At 38.4% G+C, this 26,797-nt stretch overlaps 1 protein-coding gene across 1 annotated transcript; it reads left to right on the forward strand.

Moving 5' to 3' along the window:
* Nucleotides 1–422: 422 nt before the first annotated feature.
* Nucleotides 423–1,942, forward strand: LOC140889911 (uncharacterized). Its single transcript, XM_073297655.1, has 2 exons — nucleotides 423–635; nucleotides 737–1,942. Exons 1-2 carry the CDS (start codon nucleotides 423–425, stop codon nucleotides 1,940–1,942), a joined length of 1,419 nt encoding a protein of 472 aa, XP_073153756.1.
* The last annotated feature ends 24,855 nt before the right edge of the window (nucleotides 1,943–26,797 follow it).

The raw sequence follows: 26,797 nt of genomic DNA on the forward strand, positions 1-26,797 counted from the left end.
ATCGCATCCAACAGCTGGAAGCTCAAGTCCAGCAATTGCAGGGTACAGTGGCAAACTTGAATAATCATAATGCCATTCTACTCCAGACCGTGAATCAACTGCAAGAAGAGGATTCCGAGGAGGAACCTGAGGAGGATCCGGAAGAGATTGAGGTTGAGGAGGTGGCCGCCGATGTTCTGGGGGATGGAGAAGTTATAGACTTAGATTAGTATGGATGCATTAGTTTTTATTCAGCTATGTTTTCTTGTCACTTATTTCCAAATCAGTTGTTGCTTTCAATTCCAAAACTATCAGTTGTTATTCGGTTGTTATTCTGAAATTCAATGAATGGTATTTTGTTTATCTATGTATTCAACTTGTTAAGTTATTTTTCTAATCTATAAATCTATCAGAATCTTAGAAACTTTTACGTATGTAGGACAATGGACGAGAGACCAGTACGCAACAATCGTAACCCACGCTATAGAAACCGCAACAACAACAATGAAGGAAACCCTCCTCCTCCACCGCCACCGCAAGGGTTAGGCCTAAATCATGCTGACTTGGCAGCTATAGCAGCCATTGTGGCTAACACCCTTCAAGGGTTGGGAAACACGCCTGTAAATGGCAATCCACCACCACAGGCAGTACCACAGGTGCATGGGGTGAAGTATCATTACGAGTCACTGAGAAAGAATCGAGCCCAAACCTTCAAAGGAGATCCAGATCTTGAGGTTGGCCAATATTTTGGCTCAAGAATATCGAGACTCAACTCCGCCTACTCGAGATCCCTGATGAGTTCAAGGTGGATGTAGTAACACCCTTCTTGGAAGAAAAGGCCGCCAAGTGGTGGGAGGCAATTTCACCACCTATGATAGCAGCTGGTCCAATCACATGGCAACAATTTAAGGATACGTTCTTGAAACAGTACTATCCAGCCGAGGTTAAATTGCAGAAATTGAGTGAATTTGAAAATTTCACTCAGACTCAGGATATGTCAGTGGTTGAATACACTTCAAAATTCAATTCACTCGGAACGTATGTTCCCACTATCATGGCTGATGATATCTTGAAGATGCACCATTTCAAAAGAGGTTTGAGCAGTCGTATTCAGACAGCTTTAGCAGTATACCATGCCACAAGTTTCGCTGATTTAATGGGAGCTGCAATTCGAGCTGAGACCGATATCAAGCGAAGGGAAGACGAGAACACGAACAAGAGACCACTTGTGGGGCAATCTTCAACAGGAAAACAGCCATTCAAGAAACCATATCAGTTTACTGGAACAAACAAGAGCACTCCTTCCAAACCAAGTAATCAAGAAATCAAACCATGTAGTACTTGTGGATTTAAACACTTCGGAGAATGCCGCAGAGCAACTGGCGCCTGTTTTGGATGTGGGAAGACTGGGCACCGCATTGCAGATTGCCCAGAAAACAAGAGGAAAGAAACTGAGGCAAAAGGTAGTTCAACTCCGAATAAACCAAAGGAGAACAAGCCGAATGCCCGAGTTTTTGCCATAACCCAAGAGGAAGTTGAGAATGCAAATGACGTTGTAGCAGGTACCATCCTAATCAACAAAACTTCTGCTTATGTGCTGTTTGATTGTGGTGCTACGCATTCATTTATATCTAAGAGGTTTGCTAAGAAGTTAGGACTTACTCCTGAGATACTTGAGGAACCTTTTAGAGTAGCAACTCCTACTAGCAAAACAATTGAAACACATAGGGTTCATAGAGATTGTGTAATTAACATCAGTGAACACGTATTTCAAGCTGAACTCATTCAGCTCCCCATGGTAGAATTTGATGCCATTTTAGGAATGGATTGGCTAGCAAATAACCATGCTTTAGTAGATTGTCGCATGAAGAATGTCAAATTGAGAACTGCAAATCACGACGAAGTCATTTATCATGGCAAATTCAAGGATCAGAAGTCTCTTTTATCTGCTTCTCAAACGTGAAAAGCTATGAAAAGTGGCGAAGAAGTATACCTAGCAGTGGTAGGCAAGGTAAAGGAAGAAGTTACACGTTCATTAGAAGATATTCCGGTAATTCAAGAATTTCTGGATGTGTTTCCTGAAGAACTTCCTGGGGTAATTCCCGACCGCGAAGTGGAATTTGAAATTAATCTGGTACCTGGTGCTGCACCGATCTCGAAAGCACCATACCGAATGGCTCCAGCAGAGTTGAAAGAATTAAAGGAGCAACTCCAAGAATTGTTGGATAAAAAGCAGATACGACCAAGTGCATCTCCTTGGGGAGCCCCGGTCCTGTTTGTAAAGAAGAAAGATGGGAGTATGAGATTGTGTATTGACTACAGAGAACTCAATAAAATCACAATCAAGAACAAGTATCCTCTTCCAAGAATTGATGATCTGTTTGACCAACTCAAAGGAGCAACAGTCTTTTCCAAGCTAGATCTAAGGTCAGGCTATCACCAGTTGAAAGTCAAGACAGAAGATGTTCCGAAAACTGCTTTTCGGACAAGGTATGGCCATTACAAGTTCATGGTAATGCCTTTTGGACTAACCAACGCACCAGCATCGTTCATGGATCTCATGAATAGAGTTTTCAAGCCGTTCCTCGACAAGTTTGTGGTGGTGTTTATTGACGACATCCTCGTATATTCACCAAGTGAAGAAGACCACAAAGAGCATCTCCGGCTCACTCTTCAAACGCTGAGAGAGAAATAACTCTATGCCAAATTCAAGAAGTGTGAATTTTGGCTAAAGAGCGTCACCTTCTTGGGCCATATTATATCCAAAGATGGAGTGTCTGTGGATCCCAAGAAAGTGGAGGCAGTCATGGACTGGAATAGACCAAAAACGGTAATTGAAGTTCGGAGTTTTCTAGGTCTGGCTGGCTATTATCGGAAGTTTGTGGAAGGATTTTCCTCAATAGCTATACCTCTCACCAAACTTACACAAAAGAACTCTAAATTCATCTGGGATGAATTGTGTGAGAAGAGCTTTCAAACCTTGAAAGAAAAATTGGCATCCACTCCAGTGTTGATTTTACCAATGGAAGGTAAAGATTTTACCATATACAGTGATGCATCAAAAGGAGGGTTGGGATGTGTACTCATGCAAGAAGGTAGGGTAATTGCATATGCATCAAGACAACTGAAGCCGTATGAGCAAAACTACCCCACGCATGACCTTGAATTAGCCGCAGTGGTCTTTGCACTAAAGATTTGGAGACATTATCTTTACGGTGCAAAGTGTGAAATATTTACTGATCATCAAAGTCTCAAGTACTTGTTTACTCAAAAAGAGTTGAATATGAGACAAAGAAGGTGGATTGAACTATTGAAGGATTATGACTTGACAATAAGCTATCACCCTGGAAAAGCAAATAAGGTAGCTGATGCTCTAAGTCGGAAGAACATGGGTAAGGTAATCTTAGCCTCACTCTCAGCACAACCATGTCTTCGAGAAACAGTCAAGTTGAAACAGAGCCACGATCCTTCTTTAGCAAAATTCAGGGAGCAATCAGGAGAAGGAAAGGCACCAAATCTTGAAATAGATTCCAATGGAGTTATGTGGATGAAAGGACGATTGTGTGTACCCGACATTGATAATCTTCGTCATGAGGTAATGTCTGAAGCACACAAATCAAAATTTTCAATCCACCCCGGCAGCACCAAGATGTATCGAGATTTAAAAGGAAACTTTTGGTGGAATGGAATGAAAAAGGATGTTGCTGAGTTTGTGTCTAGATGTCAGGTCTGTCAGAAAGTTAAAGCTGAACATCAACGACCTGGAGGATTACTTAAACCGTTGGAAATTCCAGAATGGAAGTGGGATCACATTTCTATGGATTTTGTTGTCGGCTTACCCAAGTCACGGCAGAGTCATGACGGAATATGGGTAATTGTAGGCAGACTTACAAAGACAGCGCATTTCCTACCGGTCCGCATGAATTACAACCTGGATAAACTAGCTACTCTGTACATGGACAATGTCGTAAGATTACATGGCGTACCTGCTAGTATTTTGTCAGATAGAGACCCGAGGTTTGCATCCAGATTTTGGAAAAGCTTTCAGAATGTCATGGGAACCAAGGTCACTCTCAGTACGGCTTATCACCCTCAAACTGATGGCCAAACAGAGAGAACGATCCAAACATTGGAGGACATGCTAAGGGATTGTGCTCTAGACTTTAGTGGAAACTGGAGTGAACACTTGCCTTTAATCGAGTTTGCTTACAACAATAGTTACCACAGCAGTATTGGTATGGCACCATACGAAGCATTATATGGGAGGAAGTGTCGCTCACCTTTATACTGGGATGAAGTAGGAGAGAAAACCATAACGGGACCTGAACTAGTTCAAGAAACGGTAGAAAAAGTAACCATCATCAAGGAAAGACTCAAAGCTGCTCAAGATCGACAAAATAGTTGGGCTGATATGAAGAGACGACCGTTGGAATTTGAAGTAGGTGAAAAAGCGTATGTAAAAATCTCACCCATGAAAGGAGTTGTTCGATTTGGTAAAACTGGAAAATTGAATCCCAGATATGTCGGACCATTCGAGATTTTGGACAAAGTAGGAACCTTGGCATATAGACTGGCCTTACCACCAGATATGTCAAGGATTCACAATGTTTTCCATGTTTCTCAATTAAGAAGGTACATCCCAGATCCCAGTCATGTCCTTGAAATTGAACCTCTGGTAATTGAAGGGAATCTAAATAAGGAGCTCAAGTATGAAGAGATTCCAATACGAATAGTGGATACCAAGGATCAAGTCTTGAGAAGAAGAACCATTCCATACGTGAAAATTCAGTGGTCTAATCACACGGAATAGGAAGCCACTTGGGAATTGGAAGAGAATATGCGCAACCTGTATCCATTCCTATTTGAAGAACAAGTCAATCCAAGTTTCGAGGACGAAACTTCTTCCAAGGTGGGAGGAATGTGAAGCCACGTTTTTGTCATAGGCAGGAATTGTAACAGCCACATTGAGTATGCAGATTAATGTTGCATGTATCAGCCAAGGATTGCAACAGCTAGAAACCAAGAGGTTGTAACAGCTGAAATAATGAGGAACCATGGCTGTTAATGAACATTATTGGTCATGAATGAGGAGACCCTTCACCTGTTGATTTTTTTCCTATAAATAGTGGCAGAAACCCCAAGGAAATCACACAAAATTCGAGCACCACCACTCCATATTTCGGGTTTCAGCTCTGTCATTCGAAGCAGCATAATTCTTGCAGACTTCTGTCCAAGTATTGAGCAGAATTTCTGTCAAGGTTGGAGCAGAAACTCTGTCCAAATTCGAGCATACTTCTTGTTCCAGTTTCAAGCAATCATCTACAGCAAGGCTAAGCCAAGAAGCTGACCGAGGTTGATCTAAGAAGCAGTGCCAAAGTTGATCAGGGAACCGCATTTTCTGTCCAGAACCGAGCAACTCAAACTTCTGCACGATTTGTTATAAATCGAATACTGTAAGAGGGCTTATACCTATATATGTTTTAAAAACGTTCATGATCTTGTTTGTGAAAGTTCAATCGTACATCTCTTGTTTCATATGTCTTTGAATTATGTACAAGTTATTCCATGAAACTCCTTGTTATGCACTGTTAGAAATCGACTTAAGAAGTGGTAAAGAATTCTGAAAACATGATAAGATATTATATGGCCCTGATGCGGTGGGTTATAATAACCGTTTATGGCCTCGCCCCCTTAGAGGAGTAAAAATTAGGGACTGATCAGTAGCCATGATTAACGAGATGAATAACAGTGCTATGTCTAAGTTTATGTTCCATTCATGATATGTATTGATGCTCAGTTTCAAGTTTTGCCTTGTCTTGATTTATGTTGCGACATGTGTTGGAACATGCTCCCTTTGAACTCCTATATATATGTATATTCAACTTTTGCATGTACGATTGGCCCCCTCTTGCTGAGTGTTTCCCAAAACACTCATCCCCCTTACTTCCCTTCCCAGATACCGAAGAGCAATTGGATGATGATGAGCAACACACTTTCTGGGGTTGGTGATCAAGTCTAGAATGATGAAAATGCTAGCAGTCTTACTAGTTTTATTATCTTTTATATTTCGTTTCCGCTACTGTTATGTTTTGATATTGTAAAGACGTTTATGGATTTGTAAAAGACTGGTTGAAGGCTATTTTTACACTACAAGGCTTGTTGTTTTACGATTTAAAATTGTTAACAACGCCGATGCTACGTTCCGATCTCGGGGCGTGACAACCAATCCCGTGTTTGCCACCACAAAGACACATAAGACATCAAAAGCGTTTTCATACATTAACATGTCATATCATGCTTCATCATCTTTCATTTCATCATAACTTATCATTCATCATATCATTTCATTCATTATGAAACGTCATTGTTTCATCGTAACTTCCGTCATCACTTTCATTTCGTGAACATACAACTTTACTCAATAACTTCATGCATGTCATAGATAATGAAAATCATACTTTCATATTGAACATAGGTTTCATGAATGAAACTTAAACATGCACATGCATCACATAACATAATCGGTCCACGTAAGTCGTTCTTTTCGTTCTTGACGTAAAACTTGAAATTTTTTGCATAGGAACTCTTAAACATACTTAAAACACCTTAATACATTATAAACATGCATTTAGAACTTAAAAAAATTCATGGAAATATTTTTGGGACAGAACCATCCTCGCTCGAGCGGCATTAACTCTCGCTCGAGCGAGACCTGTTCTGGAGAAGCATGTTGCAGGCATTGAAACTATATTTTGCGTTTGGAATTTGGAACAGTGGTAAACATGAAAGTTGTAGACTTGATCTTGGATTTCTAATGCCGAAAACCGCACCTCAATTAAATTTTGCAAAAAAAAGTTATGCCCATTCTCCCGAGATGTGTCACTACCAGAAATTCAAACAACTCAACAAACTTCGGGGCAATTTTGGCCAATCTTCCATAATGATTTTGACAAAACTCAAAACATGAAAGTTGTAGATAAATAAGTTATTTCTCAAATGGAATTGGCCTCATATCATTTGGATTACTACACTAATTTGTATCCTCAAAATCATAACAATTATCGGTAATCCGGTGCCACCGAACACAACTTCAACACTTCAAACTTCAAACATAAACTTCTTTTACCCAAAATCCTAACTACATAAATAATCAAAACTCATTTTTTTGTAATTGAACATGGGAACTTCAAACACTAAGATTTTAAATGATTTTGCTTCAGAAACTTTAAACCGTAACTACCATCAGAATTGCTCAACTTCTTCAAAATCTCAAAAATTCATTTTCTTTCAATTAAACAACAATTTCTCACCTTTAAAACTTTCAATAAGATCATAATCTTTAAAGACTCATTATTTTCTACACATCTATCAAAAACTTGTCAAGAACGACCACGCTTCACAATTTTGACAATTCATAACTTGATACTAATTTCATGCTTCTTCAAAATCATAAACCATTAAAACATGCACATCAACATAAATTTTTATATTAAAATAATTATAATCTTGAATGGGTTTCAAAATCTTAAAATACTTGTTTAAAAGCTTGCCTTAACCAAAGATTGAGTTGATCCGAATTCTTGGTAACGAGCTAACCACGAGATGAACGAGATACAAAGCTTTGAATTTCTAAATCTTGTAGAACCGCAGGGGAAGAAACAAAGGAGGAAAGGAGAAGAATGATAAAGGAAAGAAAAGAAATGTGAAGAATGATGGGAGGGGAAAGAGTCAAGGGGACAAGGGGTATTAAGGATGGGGTAGGGAGTAGATAAGTAGGGAATGCTAAATTTAATACAACGCGTGTGTTGACTACTTAAAACGTAGTCAGTCCAACACATCTCAAACTCGACTAATGAGATTTCCTCCTCCCGATCATTAAAATAAAATCATAGCAATATTATACTCAAAATACTCGTAGAATTATTTTCTACGATATCGTTCGTAGGCTAGACTTGTATTGTCAATCCAAAATCAATTCTAATAAAATCATTTAATACAAAAACTAAACATATATTTTAATACCTGAAACATCAACTTTTAAATCATTTACACAACACATAAAATTATTTAATTGAGAGTAAACTTTAAATCTTAAATAATAAAATACAATAACATAAAATTCATTTAAAATTCCTTTAATAAATCATGAATAATACAATAAATAACTTAAATCTATTAAAATTCATTAAATAAACCGTGAATGGACTTATGAATTTTCTGGGTATTACAACCAAGATTCATAATCATCTAAGGAAAACATAATCAAACAATCATCGATCAAAGAGCCAAAGAGTTAAAAAAAATTTTAAAAGGGGTGCGCTTGAGCGGTTGAATCTCGCCGCTCGAGCGTGGCCAAAAGTCCAGCCCTCGAGTTGGACTACGCTTGGGCTGCAAAAAAACGCAGCTCGAGCGTTGCCTAGGCAGAAAACTTCCCATGCCCGCTGCTCTGGTTCTAGCCAATTCCAAGCCTAAAATCATCAACAAAAGATCTCAAACAACTCATCCAAATGGAAACAATCAAACGAAAGATCAAACTTGTTGGAAAACGGTGTTCAGATCAATCAGAATTGATACCCGGTGCAGCGGAAGTTTTAAAATTTTATATGAAACGATTCCATATCATGGGTATCAAAACTTTACGATTAAATTGTGCGTGTAAAAATTAAATAACAATTAAATTTTTACCTTGAATCTCGAAACGAGATTATGGACACCAACAGATAACTCTGCTCTTGTTGTATATCCCAGGAACTGATGGACGAACAATTCTTCAATCAGATCCACGAACAGAAGTTTAATCCCTCTGATAGAGTGCACTAGAAAGTCTATCAGAAGTTTCTACGAAGAGAAATAACAGATTTGATCTGTTAAACCAGACTAAAAATTCGAAATTCACAGGTTGGAATTTTCGAACAGAGAGAGGAGAGGGGGCGGCCACACCTAGAGAGAACAGCTAGGGTTTTCGAAAATTTTGTGACCTCTGTTGTATAATTTCTGTACTGCAATAACTTATTTATAATGTGCGCTGCTAATAGCTTAGGGCCCATTAGTCATAAGTTCAAGCCTGACAAGCAAAGCCCGCATGTTCAAAAATTAATATAAAATTCATCGTGACTCAGATTGATAAACCAATTTCACCAATGTGCACAGAAACCATTTCTGCATCTTTTAAAGTCAAGATAAATTTTTTGAATCCGAATTCAGTGGTTTCCAAAAATGTCCATCACTATGTCATTTTAGGAAATCTTACTCCCTCTACTCTTAAATAAGAAGTCCCACTTCTTTATTCACTAAATTTAACTCTTTAAATTTAATTATCTCAACGGGGATTAAAAATCCATTACTTGTATGACCCTTAATGGTTCAGGGATACAGCCAGCCGTGGGCTCACAACTCCTTGTGACTCGGAACAACAATTTCCGACTTGCCCATCGAATCATGGTAAGAGCGCCTAGTAACATCGCCCCATGATTCCCTAGGTATCACTGATAGTGCCTGCAAGAACCAATAGATTTTGGTTAGCGTACAGTACGGTCCCTTCATCCATATATCCCGATCGAATCAACAACTATTGGTAAATCGAGAGTCGTTCGAGATTCGATAACTATGCAATGCATCTTGAAGATCAAATAGTGACATCGCATGTGCTACTAAGAAACCATTTCTTAAAACACATCATGTACTCTGGCCAGAGATTCGTCACACTAATATCTCCTCATATTGCATATGATATCCATACTAGCAAGTATGTGGTGAATCCTTGACAACAAAGCATCGACTCCTATATGTGTCATAACTGTACCCAATCCCGACACCTGATGACCCCAATAGAGTCGGTAAACGAGTCAAAGTACAGTACTAGCATATAGAGTCTCAATGATGTTTCAAGTAGTAAGGACTAATGGTGTACAACCAAAACCGCGAACTTTATCCACTCGATAAGTGATAACCACTTGGAAAGTCCGGATAGGGTAGTTCGTTCAATCATCGTATGAATATCCATTTGCATGCTTTGAACATCTCTATGTTCCATACCAATGAAACGTGATACTCGGCATCGCAAATGCTAGTCTCAATCTCGAGCGATCCTTATCCTTATTAACGGACGGCTCAATCGACTAGGAACTGTTTAGAATACACAGTGACTATAAGATGTGTTTCATGATAGCCATCCACATGTGCCACCACATCTTACATACACTATAGTATATTCAAGGTCTTCATCTAAACATCTTGTAGTATGTCACAACATAATAATATGATAAAAGATAAAGTAAACGCCATTATAAAAGTGTAAATTATATTAAACAAAAGATTGTTTATACATAGAGTCATAAAAGCCCTTAGCCACAAGTTGGCTCACCGGGCACCCACTCTTTCAATCTCCCACTTGCCCTAAAGCCAACTAGTCATACTACGCAGTCCCATTGCTTCGCGATGTTTGTCAAATAATGGTCCTGACAAGGGCTTAGTAAGTGGATCAGCGATATTGTCTGCAGAGGCCACTCTCTTGACAGTGATGTCTCCTCTTTCCACGATCTCCCGGATGATGTGGTATTTCCTCAGTACGTGTTTGGATCTTTGATGAGACCTTGGTTCCTTTGCCTGAGAAACGGCACCCATGTTGTCACAGTACACCGGGACTGGACCAACAACTTCAGGAATGATGCCCAACTCTTGGACGAAATTCCTCATCCAAACGGCCTCTTTAGCAGCAGCTGATGCCGCAATGTATTCTGCCTCAGTGGTGGAATCCGCTGTGGTGTCCTGCTTGGAACTCTTCCAAGAGACAGCACCGCCATTGAGCATGAACACAAATCCAGAGGTTGACTTCGAGTCATCCATGTCACTTTGGAAGCTAGAGTCGGTATAGCCTTCCAATTTCAGTTCTCTTCCTCCATATACCATGAACATATTCTTGGTCCTTCGTAAGTACTTAAAAATGTCCTTCACGGCTTTCCAATGCATTTGACCGGGATTGGCTTGATATTTGCTCGTGACACTCAGAGCAAATGCTACATCCGGTCTGGTAGATATCATCCCATACATGATACTACCTATGGCTGACGCATATGGTACATGTGTCATTTTCTCTATCTCTTCATCAGTCTTGGGACACATGGACTTGGATAGAGAAACTCCATGACACATAGGTAGATGTCCTCTCTTGGACCCATCCATTGAAAACCTTTTCAATATAGTGTCGATGTAGGTTTCTTGAGTGAGTCCTATCATTCTCTTAGATCTATCTCTATAGATCTGTATCCCTAGAATATAGGATGCCTCACCCAAATCCTTCATCGAGAATCTACCTGATAACCATATCTTTGTTGACTGCAACATCCCTACGTCATTCCCAAGGAGTAGGATGTCATCAACATAAAGTACTAAGAATGTCACAGCATCCTTAACTACTTTCTTGTACACGCACGGTTCCTCCGGGTTCTTGATGAAACCAAAATCCTTTATTGTTTTATCAAATTTCTGGTTCCAACTTCTTGATGCTTGTTTGAGACCATAGATTGATCTCTGAAGCTTGCATACCTTATGCTCGCTTCCCATGGATGTGTATCCCTCAGGCTACGTCATATAGATCTCTTCCTTAATGTTTCCATTAAGAAATGCAGTCTTCACATCCATTTGCCATATCTCATAGTCATACCAAGCAGCTATGGCAATAAGGATTCTTATGGACTTGAACATTGCAACTGGTGAAAAGGTTTCATCATAGTCAACTCCTTGTCTTTGAGTATAACCTTTCGCCACCAATCGTGCCTTGTAGGTCAATACCTTACCATCAGGCCCAAGCTTTCTCTTGTAGATCCATTTACACCCTATTGGAACAATTCCATCGGGAGGATCTACTAAAGACCAAACTTGGTTTGTATGCATCGAATCTATTTCCGACTGCATAGCTTCAAGCCATAAATTTGAATCCGTATCAGAAATTGCTTCCTTGAAGTTTCTTGGATCACATCCAACGTCGGGTTCATCTTGATCCCCTTCAAGAAGAAGACCATATCGAATAAGAGGTCTAGAAGTCCTCTCGGATCTTATAGGTATAGGCGTGTCCTCTGAAGATTCTTGAGGTATGGGATCATTATTTTGTATTTCGGGTTCTTCTCGAATTTTTTCGAGTTCCATCATCTCGCCTTTCTTATCCAATAAGAACTCCTTCTCCAAGAAGGTGGCATTCCTTAAAACAAACACTTTTGTTTTAGTAGGATGATAGAAATAATATCCGATTGAATTCTTCGGATACCCTACAAAATAACATAAGGTGGATCGACTATCCAACTTATCTCCCACTGTTTGCTTCACGTAAGCTGGACATCCCCAAATCCTCAAGTACGAATACTTAGGAGTTTTGCCATTCCATAACTCGTATGGTGTTTTATCCACTGCTTTGGTGTGGACGTTGTTCAACAACAACACCGCCGTTTCAAGCGCGTAGCCCCAAAACGAAGGTGGAAGCTCAGTGAAGCTCATCATTGATCGAACCATGTCCAACAAAGTTCGATTACGACGCTCCGATACACCATTCAGCTGAGGTGTCATAGGAGGAGTCCACTGAGAGAGAATCCCATTCTCTTTCAGATATTCCAAAAACTCGGCACTTAAGTATTCTCCACCTCGATCCGATCGAAGTGCTTTAATACTTTTACCTAGCTTGTTTTCTACTTCAGCCTTGAATTCTTTGAACTTTTCAAATGCTTCAGACTTATATTTCATTAAATATAAATACCCATATCTTGAATAATCATCAGTAAAGGTAATGAAGTAGGTGTGACCAAATTTTGTACCAATACTAAATGGTCCACAAACATCCGTATGGATCAAATCCAATAGATTTTGACTACGCTCAGTTTTTCCTTTGAAAGGAGATTTAGTCATTTTTCTTTTCAGGCAGGACTCACAAGTAGATAGAGAGTTAATATCAGACATATAAAACATGCCCTCTCCCACTAGCTTGTTCATCCTCCTTGATGAAATATGACCTAGCCTAGCATGCCAAAGGTTTGCCGGGTTTTGACTATCGATTTTTCTTTTGTTCGTTGTCACCGGTTTATCAACATAATTAATTGGAACGTCTTTTAATTTTAAGTTATATAGATCCTTTTTAAATTGTCCACTTCAAATCAAACATTCATTCTTGTAAATATTGCAAATTCCATTCACAAAATTACAAGAAAATCCATCTCTATCAAGCATAGAAATAGAAATAATGTTTTAATGAAATCTTTGGCACAAATAAAAATATCTTTCTCATAATACAACTTAAAATTGGTTTGCAAAATTTAAACAAATATTTCCCATAGCTATGGATTTAACTCTGGAACCATTCCCGAGCCTTGACTGGTTCTCACCCATCCTTAGCCTATTACTTCTTGTCATCATTTGCAACTCATTGCAAATGTGAGATCTACATCTGGTATCCAATACCCAAGAAGTAGTATTAAGAAAAACATTTATTTCAATGTAAAACATACCCTTTGCAGTTCGCAACTGCTCGAGGTATTCCTTGCAGTTACGTTTCCAATGACCGAGTTTCTTGCAGTGATGGCAAACTTGTTTAGACTTGTCCAATTTTGCATGTAACATTTGGCTTTGAGATCATGGTCCAACCATTTCTCTAGTTCGGCCAACCTTTCGGCAGTTACATCAGCCGGGGCTGTTTTCGGAGAAGCCTTTTCTAACACTTAGAAAATCTTTTCCGAACTTAGGACAATCTTAACTTATGGAATCATTCTGTATTGTTTGCGCCAGTAAGTTTGTTTTGTTCGAGAATTGAAACATGTGGATTACGAAGATTCATCATAATGATATACTGAGATGAAACAGACAATTATCGATGATTGTTTAATTAATTTACTAAGACATAAAATATGGCGAGATTTCATTTTATGAATTACACTCCCACTATTTTGACGATTTCACTACCCTCTAGTGAAAACGAGAAACATTTTCTTTAGTGGGAACATGGAATCCAATTGACAACCTATAGTCCCGAATAATATCAGCCAACTATAATTTTCAAAAAGTAGAGCCCAATTACTTCCAAAGCAACCTCCACGTTTTTACCTCATGTCCAATAAGGGCCCAATAATATGACGCCGTTTATTGTGACACGTCAAGATGACCCATCAATATTAAGTTGTGATGGATGGTTGCCATGTGGATCCCTAATAATATGAGCAAATCCCATGGGAGTTCCACCCAACTTACAACATGTGTCGATCCAATGTACAGCTTTCCGACGAACGGGCCCCCCAATAATATGATCCGGACCGTATCCGTGGGTAGCATCTCATACATTGATCGTTGATGGAAGGTAGGAACATTTAAACAATATTTAAATTCCCTTTATTTATCTTGATATCAATTTTAAATTATATTTAAAATGAGGGATTTTAATTTTGAAAATTTGTCTCATCATTTAAAATTTGTATGCTTGCGGGATTCATACAATTTAGTCTAAACATGCATACAACGATAATATCATATATTATATTTTAGGATGATCGATTCCATTACTAATCGACCCGTGGTTGCCAATCACGAGTCTAAGTCTAATCCTAGGTGATATGCAAGTATGCAATGCAATCCTATTACATTGTGCTTCCAATTTATATTTCTTCAGTCTTTATTGTCTGCTGGGCCCACCTCCGTCTTCAAATCTTCATCTCCCACTAAGTATAATGTATTTACAATAAATAACTATGACAAGTAGGGGATACATTTTAAGGGGTGGGAACGGGCCATAAACCAGATCCACTTTTATTACATATGACAATTCATATTGGGCCATAAACCAGGCCCATTAATAAATCCAACAGCAATAAAAACAAAATGTAAATTCCCTAACATACACCTACAAAATTGGTCATGACAATCGATCATCCTTATCCAATAATATTTAATTCAAAATTAATTTATTGGATAACATGCAATGGCAATTAAATTAAAAAGGATAAAATCATATTCCATATATAAAATCTTATTTTACATACAAAATCATATTTTATCTTTTTATCAAATAAAATCATATTTTACATATAACATCCAATTTTATACATAAAATCATATTTTACTCAATATTTCCATAAGATCATATCTTATCATCAATTGTACCAAAAATAATTAATTTCATAAAATCTGATTTAACGGATAAAATCTATAAATTTTCCAAAAATTCAAATTTATCCAAAAATCAATTTTAAAATTTTCGGACTCGAACAATTCGATCCGACGCCTCATGGACCAATCAAAAACAATTTTCGATCGGACCAAAAATAGAATTTTAACATATTAAAATTTTAATTAAAAATAAAATTAATTTTCCCGGGCCGCCCGGGATGATTTCGGGCAGCCCGCACCCCAAAAGGGGCTCGGGCCGGGCAGCGACAATCGCTGCCCGTGTTTTGCCCGTCAAAAATTTAATTTTTTAAAAATTTGTTTTGTTTAAAAAACCGAGGCTTAAAAATTTTGTACAATCGATTAATTTAATCGCTTGATCTGAGCAACCTGGCTTTGATATCACTGTTGGAAAACGGTGTTCAGATCAATCAGAAATGATATCCGGTGCAGCGGAAGTTTTAAAATTTTATATGGAACGATTCCATATCATGGATATCAAAACTTTACGATTAAATTGTGCGTGTAAAAATTAAATAACAATTAAATTTTTACCTTGAATCTCGAAACGAGATTATGGACACCAACAGATAACTCTGCTCTTGTTGTATATCCCAGGAACTGATGGACGAACAATTCTTCAATCAGGTCCACGAACAGAAGTTTAATCCCTCTGATAGACTGCACTAGAAAGTCTATCAGAAGTATCTACGAAGAGAAATAACAAATTTGATCTGTTAAACCAGACTGCAAATTCGAAATTCACAGGCTGGAATTTTCGAACAGAGAGAGGAGAGGGGGCGGCCACACCTAGAGAGAACAGCTAGGGTTTTCGAAAATTTTGTGACCTCTGTTGTATAATTTCTGTACTGCAATAACTTATTTATAATGTGGGCTGCTAACAGCTTAGGGCCCATTAGTCATAAGTTCAAGTCTGACAAGCAAAGCCCGCATGTTCAGAAATTAATATAAAATTCATCGTGACTCAGATTGATAAACCAATTTCACCAATGTGCACAGAAACCATTTCTGCATCTTTTAAAGTCAAGATAAATTTTCTGAATCCGAATTCAATGGTTTCCAAAAATGTCCATCACTATGTCATTTTAGGAAATCTTACTCCCTCTACTCTTAAATAAGAATTCCCACTTCTTTATTCACTAAATTTAACTCTTTAAATTTAATTATCTCAACGGGGATTAAAAATCCATTACTTGTGTGACCCTCAATGGTTCAGGGATACAGCCAGCCGTGGGCTCACAACTCCTTGTGACTCGGAACAACAATTTCCGACTTGCCCATCAAATCATGGTAAGAGCGCCTAGTAACATCGCCCCATGATTCCCTAGGTATCACTGATAGTGCCTGCAAGAACAAATAGATTTTGGTTAGCGTACAGTACGGTCCCTTCATCCATATATCCCAATCGAATCAACAACTATTGGTAAATCGAGAGTCGTTCGAGATTCGTTAACTATGCAATGCATCTTGAAGATCAAATAGTGACATCGCATGTGCTACTAAGAAACCATTTCTTAAAACACATCATGTACTCTGGCCAGAGATTCGTCACACTAATATCTCCTCAGATTGCATATGATATCCACACTAGCAAGTATGTGGTGAATCCTTGACAACAAAGCATCGACTCCTATATGTGTCGTAACTGTACCCAATCCCGACACCTGATGACCCCAATAGAGTCGGTAAACGAGTCAAAGTACAGTACTAGCATATAGAGTCTCAATGATGTTTCAAGTAGTAAGGACTAATGGTGTACAACCAAAACCGCGGACTTTATCCACTCGATAAGTGATAACCACTTGGAAAGTCCGGATAGGGTAGTTCGATCATTCATCGTATGAATATTCATTTGCATGCTTTGAACATCTCTATGTTCCATACCAATGAAACGTGGTACTCGGCATCGCAAATGCTAGTCTCAATCTCGAGCGATCCTTATCCTTATTAACGGACGGCTCAATCGACTAGGAACTGTTTAGAATATACAGTGACTATAAGATGTGTTTCATGATAGCCATCCCCATATGCCACCACATCTTACATACACTATAGTATATTCAAGGTCTTCATCTAAACATCTTATAGTATGTCACAACATAATAATATGATAAAATATAAAGTAAACGCCATTATAAAAGTGTAAATTATATTAAACAAAAGATTGTTTATACATAGAGTCATAAAAGCCCTTAGCCACAAGTTGGCTCACCGGGCACCCACTCTTTCAAAACTAAGGCATCGTGAGATTTCAGGAGCAACTAAAACATGCCATACAAAAGTTCTAGAGTTATACATTTATTCAAACTAGTAGCACATGCTTCGGTTCTAGTTTACAATCCAAAAACCAATGCATAACAAGTTCGAGTACGATCTAAGTTCGATTACATATTCGACTTCTAAAACACCAAGTCCTCACTTCTATCGACTCAACCATCTAGCCATGCGATCTCTGACTCAATCCTGCCCCACCTATTGCCAAGCACACATACAGAGACAAGACAACATCCAGATAAATCCGGTGAGAATAATATTCCCAGTAAAAGAGACAAGCATGCTAAATCAAATAAGCATCTCAAAAGAAATACATCAACTTTCAGATATTCAAAATGAGAATAAATGAATGCATGACTTCAAAAGTCTAGATTATCAATCCGGATAATCAAAAGATAAAACGGTTCCTTAATTCCATGTTTGGGATCCCGAGGATGAAATATCACAACAATCACACCTACTTTCCCTTTCGAGGTGGAAGATGTATACTTCAATCTTCTAGACTCTGAGGCATTCAATAGAGAGTTGATCGGTCACTGTAGTAAATCGCCTACCAATGCTACTCGACTATAATCCCCAAATTGTCTAATTCAAACGAAACGAAACGTTCGGCTCAATATGAATGCATATGAAAACTAAAACATTCAATTAAGTCATATAGACATGCAAGTATGTGATATCTCCAGGACACTCGAATCAATCCGGATTCGAGTTAATTGTCCTATTCCATCCAATGTCGTCTTATACCTCTCTTTGATCGCAAGTTCCAATCCTGAACAATCAAAAGATGATTCGGTTCAAAAGCTATTCGAATCCAAATCAAAAGTCAAGAAGTACAATACTATACCGTCTTCAATCTCTCGAGATTCAAACTCTGCAAATCCAAGATATCAACCTTCCAATCAATCTGTACGGAGATCATGTAAACAAATCAATATCATTCAATAACTCAAATCAAATAATTTACAACAATACAATCGATTGATAATCCCAAAACTCAAACCGGCTGCATAACGGCTATATTCAGATCAAACTGAAAACACAGACAGCAGTAATATATCGATACCAGCTCAAATCAATACCGATTAATCAATAAAGACTCAAACCCATCAAATCTCAAAACTTCAAATCTCAAAAATGATAAGAAAATTCATAACAAATCCGAACGACGTTCTTTTCCAATTCCGACTGAGAATAAACGATAAGAACTAGTCCAAGAACATCATACTCGAAACTCATTCGATTCTAAAAACATTCGGAAAATTAATTATAACTGATCGGTGAAATACTTACGATAGAACGAAGCTCTCGCAGATGGGATCGCGAATCTTCCCTCAGAAATAAATTCTAACGGACGGATCGAGCATAAATCGAAATCTGAAAGCTTGAAGAAAGCTTTGGTCGCCTCTAATGGAGAGAACACGGTTTGAAGGGGATGATGGAATAGGAGGAATGCATTGGTCAAGTAAAATAATATAATAATTCCACTTTTTGCGTTTTAGTCCCTGAAAAATTCAAAATTTGCAAAATAGTCCCTGATAAAAATCAAAACGGCCCACGAATAATAAAATCTCCGGTTATCTCAAACAAACTCAATGAAGACAAATTCGGGGCGTTACAATTCTCCCCCTCTAAGAAGAGATTTCGTCCTCGAAATCAATAAGAATCAATCACATAAGATAGAATAAAGGACAAAGGATAGTAAGAAGAACTCACGTTATCCGAATAACTCTGAAAATCGTTGTCTCATATCAGATTATGTCTCCCAAGTCGCTTTCTCGTCTCCGTGATGGCCCCACTGTACTTTCACTAACGGAATCGACTTGGTTCTGAGCAGCTTTTCCTTCCGATCAAGAATCTGAATAGGTCACTCGAAGTAGCTCAGCGACTCGTCAAGCTCGGCCTCGTCAGGCTGAAGAATATGCAAAGGATCGGGATGATATTTCCGCAACAACGAGACGTGAAAAACGTCGTGAATCCAGATAAAGAAGGAGAAAGAGCTAATATGTAGGCAAGATTGCCTATATTTTCCAGAATCTCATACGATCCAATGAACCTCGGAGACAACTTCCCTTGCTTCCCGAATCGAACAGTGTCTCTGAAAGGAGAAATCTTCAGAAATACTCGGTCTCCCTGATCAAAAGATAGAGGACTGCATTTGAAATTCGCATACTTTACCTGTCTGTCTTGTGCCGTCTTCATTCTCAATCGAATAGTCTTTACCTGCTCAAACATATCGCGAATCATATGTGGTCCCAAATCGGGCGACTCAGAAATCTCATCCCAGTACAAAGGAGATCAAAAGGTGCCATACCAATACTCGTCTGAAAGTTGTTGTTGTATGAAAATGCAACCAAAGGCAACGAATCCTGCAAACTGGTGCCAAAATCAAGCACCACGGCTCTTAGCATGTCCTCAAGAGTCTGAATTGTTTTCTCAGACTGACCGTCGGTCTGAGGATGATACGCTATAATCAGATGCAACCGAGTACCAAGAGCCTCCTAAAGACTGTGCCAGAAATGAGAAGTAAACCGAGGATCTCGGTCAGAAACAATCGACCTCGGCACACCGTGCAATCTAACAATCTCCTTGACATACAACTTGGCCATCTGATCATGACGATAAGTCATCCTGTACGGAATAAAACAGGCAGATTTCTTCAGTCGGTCAATGACTACCCAGATAGCATCACATCCACGGACTGATCGCGGTAAATTTGTGACGAAATCCATCAAAATATGATCCCACTTCCACTCTGGAATGGATAAACTGTGCAACAGACCACCTGGCCCCTTCCTCTCTGCTTTCACCTGCTTACAGTTCAAACATCGGGATACAAACTTTGTAACATTGTTCTTCATCTTCTTCCACCAAAACTGACTCCTCAGATCGTTATAAATCTTCCGGCGACCTGGATGAACACTGAACGACTGCAATGTGCCTCTCGAAGAATACACTATCTCAACTCAGAAATATTAGGCACAACAATACGGTAATTCACAAAGAAAACATCATCCCTGACCTGAAACTCAGACTGATGTCCCAATCTGACTTTCTCCATCGAACTCTGAATACTCGGATCCGAACTCTGTGCCTCTATGATCCTCACAAACAACTCTGGTTCGGCCTGAATCGCAAAAACTCTGATAGACCTCCGATCTACTTCAAACTCCAAACCAGAAGTGCAACAGTTCTCGATCAATTGAGAAACACCGATAGTAGAAAGAGATAAAGAACAAAGTTTTCATCTCAAAGCATATGCAGCTGCATTCGATTTCCCCGGATAGATTTCGCAGTCGAAATCTTTCAACAAATCTAGCCATTTCCTCTATCTCATATTCAGTTTGGACTGTGAAAACAAATATTTCAGGCTCTTATGGTCAGAAAAAATCTCAAAGGACTCACCATAAAGATAGTGACGCCAGATCTTCAACTCAAATACAATCGCAGCGAGCTCAAGATCATGAATCGGATATTGAGTCTCGTGCGGATTCAGCTGCCTTGATGCATACGCTATCATATGCTTTCTTTGCATAAGAATACATCCAAGACCTTGAAGAGAAGCATCGCAATAAATGGTAAAACCTCCAATACCTGATGAAATAGAAAGAATCGGAGCACTGGTCAACCTCTTCTTTAGTTCAATAAAACTGGTCTCGCACTCTTCAGTCCAAACAAAAGGTGCATTCTTTTGAGTCAGCTGGGTAATTGGATTCACAATAGAAGAGAAACCCTTGATGAATCTACGATAGTAACCCGCTAAACCCATGAAACTTCGGATCTCAGGCACAGAAGTCGGCCTACGCCAGTTCATAACCGCTTTGATCTTGCTGGGATCAAAAGAAATCTCATCTCCAAAGATAATGTGACCGAGAAATATGACTTGGTCCAACCAGAATTCGCACTTTGACAACTTGGCATACAACTGCTCAACCCTCAAAACCTATAAGATGATCCTCAAGTTCTCTGCATGGTCAGTACGGCTCTTCTAATATATAAGGATATCATCAATGAAAATAATAACAAACTCATCCAGATAACGCTGAAAGATATGGTTCATCAAACTCATAAAGGCTGCTCGAGCGTTTGTCAAACCGAACGGCATGACAATGAATTCAAAGTGGTCATACCTCATTCTAAATGCAGTCTTAGGAATGTTTTCATTACGAACCCTCAGCTGATGATATCCGGACCTCAAATCTATCTTTGAATAAATGCAAGAACCCTGCAGTTGATCAAAGAGGTCATCTATTCGAGGTAAAGGATACATGTTCTTTACCGTCACTTGATTCAATTGGCGGTAGTCGATGCAGAGTCTCATAGAGCCATCTTTCTTTCGAACGAAAAGTACCGGAGCACCCCAAGGCAATACACTAGGTAGGATGTATCCCGTGTCAATCAAATCCTCCAAATACTCCTTCAATTCCTTCAATTCGATCGGAGCCATTCGATATGGAGCCTTGGAATCAGTTGAGTACCTGACAACAGTTCTATACTGAATTCTACCTCCCGAATAGGCAGTAATCCAGGAATCTCATCCGAAAATACGTCAGGAAACTCTCTAACCACTGGTATGTCAGACAACCCAGGGCTAGACTTCAAATTATCCATTGCATAAATCAGAAATCCCTCAGCTCCTTTCTGTAACAGTCGAGTCATAGACAAAACAAATATCAAAGGAATTTTGGATCGAGAACCCTTACCAAAGAATTTCCACTCCTCGGCCATCTCCAGTCTTAATTTGACTAGCTACCTTCTGAAAACAATCGACTGTAGCCTTGTACTTGGTCAAAACATCTATACCAACAATGCAATCGAAATCGGATAACCCAAATACAATATAATCAAAATCAATCACATTCCCATCAAAAAGCAGTTCACAGTTCCTGACTACCCTCACAGAAAAATTCCTCCACCCAAAGGTAAAGTAACAGAAACTACAGCAGGCAAAGGCTCGCAAGGCAAGGCATGCATCAAAACAAATTTCTCAAAAATAAAAGAGTGAGATGCACCTGTATCAATCAAAACATGAGTAGGATAACCAAATATCAAACAGTTACCTGCTATAACGTCATCAGGCTTCTTGAGCCTGATCCTCATTCAAAGAAAAAACTCTAGCATTCTGTCTAGGAGGTTGAATCGCGTTATGTCCACCTCCCTGTCGACTATGCTATTGAGGCTGAAAGGAATGTACAACAGATGCCTGCCTCTTGGGCTGAGCTGATGGTCTCGACGAACTTCTACCTTGTGATCTCTCATGAACATGCTGAGGACAGAATTTTGCGTAGTTTCCAGACTGATGACAGATATAACAACTCTCAGGCACACCCCTAAACTGATCACTGGAGTGGCGACCTCCACACTTGTTACAAACCACTCCAGAGGATCCTGAACTCTGTCCTGAACTAAACAGCTTCAAACCACCTGAACTCGAAGAACTGCTCCCAGATTTCTTAAACTGCTTTCCCTAGGGACTAAAGTAGTCCTTTCTATTGCCTTCACTGCTACCACCCTCTGATCTCTGAGGTTGGTTCTGATAATAAGACGGTTGTGCCTGAAACTTTCTCTTATGTTGCTGAGGTGCAAACTGATTCCCCCTCTGCCTCATCAGTCCTACCTCAGCACCCTTGGCCTGATCCATCGCATCCGCAAAGTTATTGGGCCTCCCATAATTCACAAGAGTAAAGATATTAGGATTCAAGCCTTTGATGAATTGATCGGCTTTAGCTTCTTCGTTGTCGGCAATGTGAGGTGCGAACCTCATTAAGCTGTCAAACTTGGTAACATATTCCTCGATATTCAAGTTTTCTTGTTTCAGATTAGCAAACTCGGCACCCTTATCCTTTCCGTACAAAACTTGAAAGAACCGTTTATAAAACTCAGATTTGAAAAGATTCCAGTTAATAGTTGTACCTTAATTTTCAATAGCTCTTTTTGTCGAGATCCACCAGTTCTTAGAAACAACTCGCAGCTGATGAATAACCAACCTGGTTCTGCTATCGTCAGAATAGTCGAGAGAATCAAAAAGCTGATCTATGTCGTCCAACCAACTCTCGCAGTCAACTGGATTCTCCATAACCTTCAGAAGTGGGGGTTGGAAAGATTAGAAGCTCTTCAGGAAGGTTTCCATTGGTGTAGCTGTGACATCCATCTGATCTGTCATGGTACTGCCCTGTTCGTTCGGAGGAGTTACTGTCGGCTGATTCTCATTCGGAGGAACAACTGGCGGTGGGTTCCTATTCAACACTCTTCGAGGGGCCATTATCTGATAATCAAGAGTTAGAACACAGATAATCAAATTCCATCAATTCCATTTGGTTCCCAATACCTCTTTCTCGAATAATCCCACCATCTCGAAAAGATTCGAATTTGATCCAAGAATCCAAGCAATTGATATCTCAAGTAAATCATGCTTTATAAACTTAAATCACATAATTATTTAATTCAAATAATTCTCAATTAATAAATCATGATCGCATGGTATTTAATAAAACAATTAAATAACTCAAACACATGCGAGAGATCAATTCAAGCGAACTCAATCTACCCCGCTCACTCTAATTTAGTCCGAGAATCTTATGGCTCTGATACCACTTAATGTGAGGACCTAAATTCTTAATCATCTAAGGAAAACATAATCAAACAATCATTGATCAAAGAGCCAAAGAGTTAACAAATTTTTATTTTTTTTAAAAGGGGTGCACTCGAGCGGTTGAATCTCGCCGCTCGAGCGCGGCCAAAAGTCCAACCCTCGAGTTGGACTGCGCTCGGGCTGCAAAAAAACGCAGCTCGAGCGCTGCCTGGGCAAAAAACTTCCCATGCCCGCAGCTCAGGTTCTGGCCAATTCCAAGCCTAAAATCATCAACAGATCTCAAACAACTCATCCAAACGGAAACAATCAAACGAAAGATCAAACTAAGGCATCATGAGATTTCAGGAGCAACTAAAACATGCCATACAAAAGTTCTAGAGTTATACATTTATTCAAACTAGTAGCACATGCTTTGGTTCTAGTTTACAATCCGAAAACCAATACATAACAAGTTCGAGTATGATCTAAGTTCTATTACATATTTGACTTCTAAACCACCAAGTCCTCACTTCTATCAACTCAACCATCTAGCCATGCGATATCTGACTCGGTCCTGCCCCACCTGTTGCCAAGCACACATACAAAGACAAGACAAAACCCGGATAAATCCGATGAGAATAATATTCCCAGTAAAAGAGACAAATATGATAAATCAAATAAGCATCTCAAAAGAAATACATCAACTTACAGATATTCAAATTGAGTATAAATGAATGCATGACTTCAAAAGTTTAGATTATCAATCTGTATAATCAAAAGATAAAACGGTTCCTTAATTCCATGTTTGGGATCCCGAGGATGAAATAACACAACAATCACACCTACTTTCCCTTTCGAGGTGGACGATGTATACTTCAATCCTCTAGACTCTGAGGCATTCAATAGAGAGTTGATCGGCCACTACATTAAATCGCCTACCAGTGCCACTCGACTATAATCCCCAGATCGTCTAATTCAGAAGAAACGAAACGTTCGGCTCAATATGAATGCATAAGAAAACTAAAACATTCAATTAAGTCAAATAGACATGCAAGTATGCGATTTCTCCAGGACACTCGAATCAATCCAGATTCGAGTTAATCGTCCTATTCCATCCAATGTCGTCTTATACCTCTCTTTGATCACAAGTTCCAATCCTGAACAATCAAAAGATGATTCGGTTCAAAAGCTATTAGAATCCAAATCAAAAGTCAAGAAATACAATACTATACCGTCTTCAATCTCTCGAGATTCAAACTCTGCAAATCCAAGATATCAAACTTCCAACCAATTTGTACGGAGATGTAAACGAATCAATATCATTCAAAAATCAAATCGAATAAGTTACAACAATACAATCGATCGATAATCCCAAAACTCAAACCGGCGGCATAACGACTATATTCTAATCAAACCGGAAACACAGACATCAGTAATATATTGATACCAACTCAAATCAATACCAATTCATCAATAAAGACTCAAACCCATCAAATCTCAAAACTCCAAATCTTGAAAATCATAAGAAAATTCATAAAAAATCCGAACGACGTTCATTTACAATTCCAACTGAGAATAAACGATAAGAGCTAGTTCAAGAACATCATACTCGAAATTCATTAGATTCTAACAACATCCAAAAAATAAAGTATAACTGATCGGAGAAATACTTACGATAGAACGAAGCTCTCGCAGCCGGGATCGCGAATCTGCCCCCAGAAATAAATTCTAACGGACGGATTGAGCATAAATCAAAATCTAAAAGCTTGAAGAAAGCTTTGGTCGCCTCTAATGGAGAGAACCCGGTTTGAAGGGGATGATGGAATAGGAGGAATGACTTGGTCAAGTCAAATAATATAACAATTCCACTTTTTGGGTTTTAGTCCCTGAAAAATTCGAAATTTGCAAAATAGTCCCTTATAAAAATCAAAACGGCCCACGAATAATAAAATCTCCGGTTATCTCAAATAAACTCAATTAAGATAAATTCAGGGCGTTACACAGATAGAGTATAATTTTAGAGAATAAATTTTAAAAATCTCAATAAACATATAAATATTTTAGATATTTGGAATTGTCTCTTCGATTAATATTTTATCTTCTTCTATTTTATTTGTTTTTATAATCTCATTTAATTTTATATAATTTTAAAGAATAAATTTTAAAAATTTCAGTAAAAAAATAATTTATCGTTGATTGAAACATAATAATAATTTAGATATTTGGTGACATTAAAGAAGAAAAGGGAAAAAGGAAAAGAAAATACGGAGGAGGAGAGGGAAAAAAATATAATACGGAAGAGGGGAAAAAAAAAATTCTAAAGAGAGGAACGAGAGTCGAACTTGAACACTTTCAATTCATTCCAATCCAATCCAATCCGTCCATCCATCCAAATGCATTAAGGAACCTTTTCCCACCAAGCTACAAATTTTTTACCTAAACTTCTAAGGAAATTTAGTTATATATTTAATGTTATAAAAATATTACTTATATAATACTAAAAAAATTTATTTTTGGGGGGCCACGTATGGTGGTTCCGCCTCTGAGTGTAACTATCTTGATACGACGATCTAAATTTGCAAATATAACTTTATTTTTCAATAATTCACATTTATTAATTTCATTTGAAATTTATTCAGAAAAAAAAAAGAAAACTACTTTAAAAAATGATTGATTTTTTTAAAGTTAATTATCTTACAAAACCGCCAAAAACTTTTGATAAATATATATATATATATATAAATTTTTTTTAAAAATAGAAAAAATAACTCTAACATCATTTTTTTCATATATTATGTTACACAAAACATATATGTC

Source organism: Henckelia pumila, chromosome 3, assembly GCF_033568475.1.
Source record: "Henckelia pumila isolate YLH828 chromosome 3, ASM3356847v2, whole genome shotgun sequence".
Taxonomy (NCBI): domain Eukaryota; kingdom Viridiplantae; phylum Streptophyta; class Magnoliopsida; order Lamiales; family Gesneriaceae; genus Henckelia; species Henckelia pumila.